The sequence below is a fragment of the Pecten maximus genome, unplaced genomic scaffold, assembly GCF_902652985.1.
Source record: "Pecten maximus unplaced genomic scaffold, xPecMax1.1, whole genome shotgun sequence".
NCBI lineage: Eukaryota > Metazoa > Mollusca > Bivalvia > Pectinida > Pectinidae > Pecten > Pecten maximus.
In genome coordinates this window covers 1-11,447 of record NW_022983088.1, presented here as the reverse complement: position 1 = coordinate 11,447, position 11,447 = coordinate 1, and the positions used below count along the sequence as shown (strand labels likewise).

The window sequence follows — 11,447 nt, the reverse complement described above, 5'->3', positions numbered from 1 at the left end:
AACATACGAGGTAAACCATATCCTTCTCATCTTACAAGAAAAAACAACAACAAAGTTTGGCAGAAAATGAATTAATAAAGTCCTTACATGATTTAGAAAACAGTGAAACTATCAATATTACAGAAATAGAGGTAAAAAAGAAAGAGTTAGAAAGCTATTCGTCTGCATAAAATAGGGGTAGTATAATAAGATCTAGAGCTCAGTGGGAAGAAGAAGGAGAAAAACCTACCAGTTACTTTTTTTAGCCTAGAGAATAGAAACTTTACCTCTAAAATTATCCCTAAGATTCAAAAGAATGATGGAACTATAATAGAAAAGCAAGAAGGTATTTTGGAGAATATCAAATTATTTTATGAGAATTTATATAAAGAGAACAAAAACATAAATGACATTGATCTTGAAACTTATTTAGATTTTACTGATACACCCAGACTTACAGAGTCAGGGTCACAGTCTCTAGAAGGTGAGATCACTCTCAAAGAGGCAAGTTACTTTTTGAAGACACTGGAGGTGTACTACGGGATTTGTTAAGTGAGTTCTGGACCATGTTTTACGATACCTGCACGATGGGACAGGATGCAAAGGTTCCTGTTCTGCGACATGATATAGGCCCTACAGAGTGGGAAGCCATTGGCAGGATATTGATGTACGGGTACCGTACAACTGGGTATTGGCCTGTAAAGCTGTCCAAATCGTTTGTCCTCTCAATAATTATGCAGGAGGAGGTCGACAGTACATATCTCTTTGAAGATTTTTTAAATTTTGTAGCCTTGTCTGACAAGGATGTTTTGAAGAAAGCATACGCAGATTTTAATTCTGTCTCCTTGGATGATTTTCTTGAGAGTGTAGAAATGTATGACTGCAAGACTATCCCAAATGCTGAAAATGTGAAGGCTGTTATGCTCGAAATAGCACATACACAGTTAATACAAAAGTCAACATTTGTCAGGAATTGCATGAAGCGCGAGTTAACAAATGCTAGACTGGACAAGACAAAGGTGGAAGAGCTGTACACAAGGATAGTGCCAACAAACAGGAAAGTTGTTGCGTTGTTGCATTTTCCTGACGAAATGGACACTGTGAAATTGGAGACCGCTAGACACTTAAAAAGGTACGTAAAGGATATGGACAGGGAAAAACTTGGCTTATTCCTGAGGTTTTGCACCGGTTCAGACCTGCTGACAACCAAACAAGTATCTGTAGAATTTACGTCACTAATTAGTATAGAGAGAAGACCTATTGCCCATACATGTGGGTGTATTTTAAAAATCCCCAAAATATACGAAAGTTACATGGACTTCAGGTCAGAATTTGACAATGTGCTGAGTCACAATATCTGGATCATGGACATCATATAATCCCGATTGTTGCAACATCTCGTCTATATGTTCTTCAGTTCGTTAACGATATTTTGTTTAAGGTAACCTGAGGCAAAGTCTCAGGAAAAGAGACATGTTGTCTTTAATAGTTTTGAACTCAGGTGACCGTTAGGGTAGAAATGGAAAGGTCATATTTACAGGTAAAACTATCACATCAAGTTTAATTTTTGGGAAACAAGAGTAATATATGAAACAAATCGGCTTAGGTTTTGGACTACATCAATTTGAAATCATTTCCACAGTTTATCAATTGTATTTATTTGCTAATAAGTACGTAATTAAACAATATTGTTTCGTCAATGTTGAGCGAAAGACTAATTTTCAAAGTAAAAGAAAACAGCTGGAAATTTTTAAGTATGATTAACGTACTGGATAAATCAATATAGGATACGCATTGCATATGCAACGTTCTGTATGTTTAAGGTGTGTGTTTTTTTTTTTTAGATTTTGTTTAAAGATTGACATTTTAACTTTAACATTGAAACATTCAACCAATATATACTGTTACTGGTATATATTCACTTGTTAGAAATCTTGAAGTGAAACTATTGGATTTTGGTTAATATGTTTTCATTGTATTACATACATTATGTGGATATTGAAATCATTGTATAACAAACTTTTGAGAGGAAGAGACTCCAAATAAGATAGTTTGATATTGCGCAGTACCTCGATAACATGCATGTCATATTTATATTTTGTGATTGCATGTACTATATATATGTATTCAATCAAGGAATTGATTGATATTGATTTGTATGTTATAGCATGCAGGTATTTTATATAAGTGAATGAAAGCAATGTTGAAGTAAACATTTTGCTGATGCGATATTCCTTTAAAAGAGTCGGTACATGTAGTTTATTCAAAAGATTTTTGTTTTTGATACAGACTCATCTGTCTGACAACAACTTCAGCTAGCATATGTTGGATCAATGCATAACACATTCATGACATTAGGATATTCAACAACATTTCGGTATTCAACTGAAACACAATGCTTTAAAGTACTTTTTCTGAAAATGTCTCAGTTCGTCTCTTTAAATTCTTGAACAATTAAGATTTTTCAGAAACTTCATTTTTTGACGATACTGTTTTGACTTCACAAGGTACAAAGAACAATGATTGATTGAATATAAACGATGTGAGAGGTAATTTCTGTCGTCAATCCTTGATTAAAGGGATCTTTTTTTTTTAAGTTTAGAATACAGGTTGACCATTGTCCATAATCATAGAAACATAATTGACTTGTTGCCAGGTACATGTCTTGGAATTTGATAGTTAGAATTTAAAGAGAGTTTAAAGATTAATGATACTGCTAATTTTCAGATAGTACCAAATAGGTATTTAAAGCTGTTAATTTTTAATGTTGGGACATGTGACTTCATTGGATTTATCAGCTTTTGATTGTTTATTGTCTGAAAATATTGCACATACTTTTTCCAAATCCATTTTAGAATCTAGTCCTTGTGCATTTTACTGTTTGGGACTGACCAGAATCAAAAAGAAATGATTAAAAGTAAGAAATACATGTTAGCTTGTTGTTCGTTATTTGTGTCTATCATCCGATAGAGATATATGTCCATGGGATTCTATGGCAAGCCAAGTTGTCATTTATTCGCGGAGCAATGCGTATCCAGTATTTTACCAAATTATATAAGATATATTATATAAGATATCTTATATGTTTATGAGAAATGTTATATGTTTATAAGATATCTTATTTAAAGTTTATAAGATATCTTATAAAGAACGAGATCGGCAAAACATAAAAATTCGAGAATGACTGCTCCCTCTGTAAGGTAACTTCCGTTTTGTTGGAAGCCACGTTGAACATTCACAATCTACCATCTGTTGCGATCACGATACGGTACTATGGTGTTCATGGTAAGCACACTCTGAAATGAGTAGAGTAGAATACGGTGGCTGATTTGTGCCATTTCGTTATTTCGCCCCGAAAACACGAAATTTAACATTTTCCGGGCGAAAAGACGAGAATTAAGATTTGTTAAATTTCGTGTTTTCCTGGCGAAAAGACAAAAAGACGAGATTTTTAAACCCGAAAAGACGAGAATTTATGTCGCTAATTAGCGTGCATTAATTTCGTCTTTTCGCGTATGACTTGTCGTCTTTTCGGGCGAAAAGACGAAAAGACGAGAATTAAGATTTGTTAAATTTCGTGTTTTCCTGGCGAAAAGACGAAAAGACGAGATTTTTAAACCCGAAAAGACGAGAATTAAGGTCGCTAATTAGCATGCATTAATTTCGTCTTTTCGCGTATGACTTGTCGTCTTTTCGTCTTTTCCCCTTACGAAAAGACGACAGAACGAGAATTTAGATATTTCATTTTCGTCTTTTCGGGGCGAAAAGACGAAATAACGAAATGGCACAAATCAGCCACCGTAGTAGAACGAACATCATATTGCAACTGTTGAGACATTAATTCTGCCTAGCACCAACAACAGTGTTACTCATCACCTATTTTTCCGATGGTTTTACACAGCAAGGTATGTATTAAAATAGATTATACCTGCAGTCATAAATGTGAGTTTCAAGGTATTATCATTGTCGGTAAGTATTTCATGGTCCTCATTTAACCAAGATGGTCACGAAGACCCGAAGTTTTTAACTTATATTTTAATGTTTTGACTTTTTGTATGGCAAGTCAAGTTGTCATCCAATGATCAACCAAATCACTATTATTATATATAGATGATATTGATTGGTTTCCCCTTTAATATAACATATTATTACATTTTTACCAGTGAAATATCAAAAATTATTCATTCTATAAAAGTGATATTTTTCACTAGTGAAAAATATCACTTTTGCTGATTTGACCAATCAAATTAATGATTAGAAAATACCAAAATAATTGACCAATCAGAAAGCCCGACATATATGTCAGCACCTGGACAGGGGGAACTACTTTTTTTGTTTACAAATTATCGCTGTATGCCTAGTTAGCATACGGGGTAGGTTTTTCGTTGATAAAAAATGTAATAAACAGAATATCTAACAGTGTTTCCAGTAATACCAAATATATTTCACTCGTGTGGCTAATATTTTGATCTTTTTCACTCGTGCTGCGCACTCGTGAAAAATATCAAAATACTAGCCCCACTCGTGAAATATATTTGGTATTACTGAAAACACTGTTAGATATCCTCTATTTATTCAATTTTCTTTTTATTGCATTTCATATACTTAAAACAACATTTAAAACATCGAAAAATTAAAATCGACGCCATCTCTTTGTGACGTTACTCCACGTCAACGTGACGGTGCCATTTTGAAAGGACTGATCAACGCAATTAAAGCGTTTACTTGTATTTTTGGAGAATATGTACATGACAATCAATCGCCAAGCGAGTATTTCGTCAAAAACTAACCTGAATATTTCAGAAATACAGCAAAATAACCAATTAACTATCTTCGCTTCGATTGGAAAATCGGTAAGTTTCAATGAGGTGAATGTAAAGGTTCAAAGGTCAAAAACGGAAAATTTATATTTTTACTGCAAAACTTAATATTATCCCTGCAAAACCTACATTTTCACTGCAAAGTCTTATATTTTCACTGTGAAAATATAAGTTTTATTAGCTTGATAAATTTCTATATTTCACTGTCAAAAATGCAGTGTATTATGTGAGATTCTCATTAAACAGATATAAGATATCTCATATATCGTAAACGATATCTCATATATAAGATATATAGAGAATGCATGGTCAGTGTCTTAAAATATAAGCTGTATTTTGGGGAGGGTAAAGAAAGACAAAAGTGGCGAGCCTTGGCGAGCCACTTTTGCTTTTCTGTCCCGAGCCAAAAATACAGCTTATATTTTAAGACACTTACCATGTATTCTATTTATCCTGCAACATTAAAAAAATAATCATCAAACATAATCATTTTGAAGTGAAACGGTGTCAAAAATGACAGAAATATGTTCGCCTTTTAAACGTTGTTTCACTTTCAACTAGGTCAATCGAATTGACGCACGTGTTAAGATTCCAAAATACAGCTGTTTTCCGTCACAGCCGTATACAGCAAAAATATATACGGTGTGTGTATTCCGACAATGCGGTGGCAGTTGCAGGATAAATGATGAATACAATTAAATGTACCTGTATATGCAGTGGAATTATATTTACCAGGGGTAATGGAAACTTTCCCAAATACAAATCTTCCGATCAAAGTATCGTCAATATACCTGAAGGTAAAATAGAATGACGTAATTTGCAAGATCACGGTTACCTATTTTGATTAGCTCTTCTATATGTTCATCCTCGTATGAAAACAAAAAAAAAAACAAGTCAGCCAACAGAGGAAGTTTATAACAATTGTATTTCCGATAGCGAACAGCATTTCAAATTCCTCATTTTCAAATCGGCGGACGTCATCGCGGCGTCCGCATTATGATGTCATAAATACATGACGTTATCTGTAATAACGACAATAAATCCATGTATAATTTCTAAACAACTTCAGATAAAAACAATGCAATCGAAAAACATGTTCCAACTGATTTATTATAAAATCTCTTTTACACTACCTGCTTCCCATGGACTATATTGCAAAGTCTCTATCACAGGAGAATGCACGTGGAAATATTGCGTCACTGGAAAAGAAGCATATACTTGGAGCCATTCTGCCAATTCAACATTCAAGAGCTGTTCCGATGTATAGGCAATCACAATACTCAATACATTACATGGAAATAAATTAAAACTAACTAGCACGATTCATGCTATTTTCCTGAAATGTATTGACGTCATGATGAGGAAAATTTTAGGAATTGGCGATCGCAGACCGATTTGAACACGTTTTGTCGTAAAATGCTAAAATGCAGATTGTTTTATATATATGATTAAACGTATCTTAAATTTGTGTCAATTTCATATGAGATTCTTTAAAATTTGTATGAAAAGAACGCTCACGATCCTAATGGTAAATGTTATCAAAGTACTCCAAGGCAAAAAACATGCTGATTTATATGTATGAAAATGCATGTATTCGAAAACACACAAACTTTTTTTATCATTGTAGTAGTCATCCAACATTCTAAATTATCGGATTAAATATAATCTTTGATATTCAAGTCACTTTTCAAATTGGGTGAATGAAAATGTCCCCATTCAAAACAAGTCAAGATCGTTTTGAAATGCATTTCTTAAATTCCTGTATAGCGAAATGCCTTCGAGTAAATTACATGGAAATTGCCAGTCTTTTTCAATCATATAGATTCGACAGAGTTCATCGATTTGTATATCGCAGTTTGCATTTCCCCGGAAGACGCACTCCTCTGCACATGCATCAGCTTTCCGTTCATCGAGATTCTGCAAGTAGCGGGTAGTGTTGTACATGTGTGGAAGTGAATACATCACTAACGGCCGTCCATGAGGACAGTTTTGATTTTTAGTTGGTCTGATGTGATGCGCGTTCCAAGTCTTCGCCATTTCGTCAAGGTCTGCCTAAAATACCAAACAAGCAAAAAGCATTCAAGAAATTAACCCAAAACAAACAAAACAAAACAAAAAACGCTGACAGATCAATATTGAGGAGCTTAAAATAGTCTTCTTTTTCTCTTTCTTTATAGTTTGTTTTAACTTTTGTTTTTAATTCGACAAGCCTCGAAGTCTTTCGATTTTAATTAAAACTAAATCATTACAACTTTCTAAACCACCGCTTATTGTATATAAAAAAAACTTACTTGAAGCAGCCGAAGGAAACAGAACTGCACAAGATTTCTATCTAAGAAGTATCCATCGAAAAGTCCTTCCTCAACAAGACAACTTAATGAATCCATCCAAAACTGACAGCACTGTTTTCGCAAAAAGTTCCAAAACATTTCTATTCTTTGGTTGGCAGTACTTCGTCCGTAGATAAATGACCTTCTTTCCGAAAGAAATTCTTGCATTTGAGCAACGTTAGCATTTTCGGTTCCCCTGTCGCCCCTAATAAAGCAGGGGAAGCCTCCTTTTGAGCGGACCGTTTCGATGTAGTAACCTGAAATAACCTTCGGATCACTACTTGTGGTAAACACATTGAGCCACATGATACATCTTGAAAATCCGTCGATGCAGCCATTGACACAGAGACCATATCGTTTTAGCTTGTCATAAGAGTCAACATGCCATAGAAAATCCGGACCTTTTCCGTTATACTGTCTTCTTCTCAATCGTCGTGATAAACGTAGTTCAACTCCAATAGGGTCTATGATTTTCATCAAATTCTGCACGACGTCACGTGGTACATTCAGTCCTTGATGACGACAGTGGAGATGCATCCATCGATACCAGTACTGCCCTCCACAAGAATTTATCTTTTCCTCAATAAGAAGGGCAACTTCCAGTATATCCACGTGATTTTTTCTTCTGTACAGACGTGCCTTACGTAGAGTCCTCTTCAGCGTACTCATGCTCAAGACAATACTGTGAATATGAGACAGCATAGCCAAAATGTGACTGTAGCTTAGACCCAAATCAAAGTAAATTTTGCAAAGCCTTGTTCTCTCATCCATAATAGAATATAACTTTTCTGAAAAGAAAATGATATAATAAATACTATTGAAAAATAACCCATATTTTTTAATGTTAAATGTCGAATTTTCCATTGATTTCTACTTATTATAATCATATTGATTTGCACATGTGACGGTGTTCAAACTTTATATGTTAAAGATTGACATAATATTTTAGGTATTTTAAATAGGATTGTGTGTTCAAAATACTGTGTATTTTGTATAGTTTGTTCTACCTGTGTATATAGTTGTCGTTGTGACGTGTGAGAGATGAGTGAAATGATTGGTTGAGAGTGTCACTTTGACCCTGCATCACCCCGCGCCTACCCGTGCACGTGCAAGGCCTTGCCGGACCCTGTAAGGCCAAACCACACCACGCTATAAGACATGCATGGATAGACGCCCCATAAAAACCTGTGTGCCTTAAAGCCAGTGTTTAAAAAGTAAGAGTATTTAAACATAAATTATATAAATGAAATATTTAATCTAATTAAACTATTTACTTTAGATAATAAATGCATCAATTTAGTATAATTACAGTTTAAATATATATTTAATTTACATGATGACACGCATGTGGTCGGGTTAGATAGAGTTTAAGTGAGTGTAAAAATATTATTAGGCTATTTAAATATACGTGCAAGCATTTACACGTGTCTGTATAGTGTCGGTCAGGTATTGTTCTTTTTGTTTCAGGTCCCTGTCTCCGTTCTGTTAGTACTGGGGTTTTTTTGTGGTTTTTTTTTAAGTTGTATATAATAAAAGGTATTCATGAATATAACCGTCTTGGAGCCTTTATTAAATAGTACTCGGAATCAAAAACCCACCAAGATATATAAAGAAATGTTAAATTGTCTTGTGACACGCATATCGTGAAGTCCAAAGTCCAAAGTACTAAGACGCTATATTGTGATGTGACATTACTCTTCGTGAGATCAACACATTGGATTTTAATGTAATGACTATAATATTGCACCTTTTCATCCTATAAGAAGAATTTGATGAACGGTAGAAATTTAAACCGATTTTTCATCGTATTTTATCTGTCAAATCGCATCGGTAACCACGCTTCTTAACGGATTTCGGATCTTTATCTTGAGATTTTCCTTTTGATAACAAGACGAAGCTAGAGATGATTTCGTGATGAAATCGTGCTAAACCGGATACGTTCGCGGCACGATTTTCCAATCGTGTGAGGAGGTATATGACCCGGGATAATGATTTTAGGCGATTATGACAAGCGGATATACAATTCATCTCACTTGCATTGACACGAGCTATTCATATTGTATATGGTAATGTGCATGAATTTTGGTTTAGTATGTTACTTATTCAACACAGCCACCCGTGTAAGTTAAGTATTTCGTTTTATGTTTCGTTTTTTGTTTGCTTTTTTTTATAACTCGTCTTACGTTTAATTACCATTGCATTAGGATTTCGTGGCTGGTTTCTTTACTTCAGTACTCTACTCTAAAAGAACTGTGTGAATATATACTTCACAATTATTGTATCTTTATACATGTGTGTACGCTTAAATTGTATATAAACTAAGTAACCGACGATAATGTCTTGAATTCGTGCTACAAAAAGTGAGTGACTTATTAAATAAAGAAGTTATAGATCGGTTAATTGATGCAATTTTCGAATACATAAGCAAAGTGAAAAAAGTAAAAATGCACATTTTAAAATCGTTAAAATCGTAAAACGAACTTACCTTTTAACCAGCGTCGTTGTTAATCTGTTGTATATTTGTGCACGCAATGATACCACACAGATGATTTGCTCCAGTTAAGGCATAACTAAGTCGTTATTATGAGATACTAAGTCGTTATTACGAGATACTATGTCGTTATTACGACATAGCTAAGTCGTTATTACGAGATACTATGTCGTTATTACGACATAGCTAAGTCGTTATTACGACATAGCTAAGTCGTTATTACGAGATACTAAGTCGTTATTACGAGATACTAAGTCGTTATTACGACATAGCTAAGTCGTTATTACGAGATACTATGTCGTTATTACGACATAACTAAGTCGTTATTACGACATAGCTAAGTCGTTATTACGAGATACTAAGTCGTTATTACGACATAGCTAAGTCGTTATTACGAGATACTAAGTCGTTATTACGACATAGCTAAGTCGTTATTACGAGATACTATGTCGTTATTACGACATAGCTAAGTCGTTATTACGAGATACTTAGTCGTTATTACGACATAGCTAAGTCGTTATTACGAGATACTATGTCGTTATTACGACATAGCTAAGTCGTTATTACGAGATACTAAGTCGTTATTACGACATAGCTAAGTCGTTATTACGAGATACTATGTCGTTATTACGACATAGCTAAGTCGTTATTACGACATAGCTTAGTCGTTATTACGAGATACTTAGTCGTTATTACGACATACCTAAGTCGTTATTACGAGAAACTAAGTCGTTATTACGACAAAACTAAGTCGTTATTACGAGATACTATGTCGTTATTACGACATAGCTAAGTCGTTATTACGAGATACTAAGTCGTTATTACGACAAAACTAAGTCGTTATTACGAGATACTATGTCGTTATTACGACAGAGCTAAGTCGTTATTACGAGATACTAAGTCATTATTACGACATATTTAAGTCGTTATTACGAGATACTAAGTCGTTATTACGAGATACTAAGTCGTTATTACGAGATACTAAGTCGTTATTACGACAAAACTAAGTCGTTATTACGAGATACTATGTCGTTATTACGACAGAGCTAAGTCGTTATTACGAGATACTAAGTCGTTATTACGACATAGCTAAGTCGTTATTACGAGATACTATGTCGTTATTACGACATAGCTAAGTCGTTATTACGAGATACTATGTCGTTATTACGACATAACTAAGTCGTTATTACGAGATACTAAGTCGTTATTACGACATAATATATTTTTTCGCTGTGACCCTAACTGGCTTCCGTACATTTCAACAAATATTTCGGAAACCGAGCTGGAGTATGGAGCAATAGGCCTTTGCAGTTTACGTTAGTCCATGTGTTTACACGAAATCTCATCAGTTTCAGAGACATAGAGTATAAGAGTTTACTGACATGAGACAAATGTTACAAGATGATTTTTACATTTTTGTGTTTGGGATAAATATATTCGTAATAAAGGTAAGTGAAATGATAAGAAAGTGTTTTAAATTCGTTGATTTTTTTCTCTTGGTACAATATCCGTACCAAATGATATCGAACTAGAAAAAGGGAAGCTGCCTAACAGTAACAGCTACGTTAGATGCTGCGGCCGACTATGATTAAAGACAGCGATTAAACCATTTTTGTATTACATTCATTCACGGCTCTCGGGGTCTACTGCATATCTAGAACGGGGGGGGGGGGGGGGGGGTGTCATTTTGGTTCGCTAGGCCCATCGATTTAATATCTCGCTTCCGTGCGTCGTCTATTTTACCATCATCAAATTATATTTCGTACGACTCAAACCCCAGATTAATCGACATTTCCACAAGAAGACCCCTCTCCATATGCACGACAC

General features: G+C 34.5%; 1 protein-coding gene across 1 annotated transcript; it reads right to left on the bottom strand.

Annotated features, from left to right (window-relative positions):
* Positions 1 to 5,891: 5,891 nt before the first annotated feature.
* LOC117321431 lies at positions 5,892 to 7,911 on the bottom strand. Its single transcript, XM_033875848.1, has 2 exons — positions 7,091 to 7,911; positions 5,892 to 6,851 (listed from the first exon to the last, which is right to left on the bottom strand). The coding sequence occupies exons 1-2, from the start codon at positions 7,898 to 7,900 to the stop codon at positions 6,516 to 6,518; spliced, it is 1,146 nt and encodes a 381-aa protein (XP_033731739.1). The 5' UTR covers positions 7,901 to 7,911; the 3' UTR covers positions 5,892 to 6,515.
* Between the last annotated feature and the right edge of the window lie 3,536 nt (positions 7,912 to 11,447).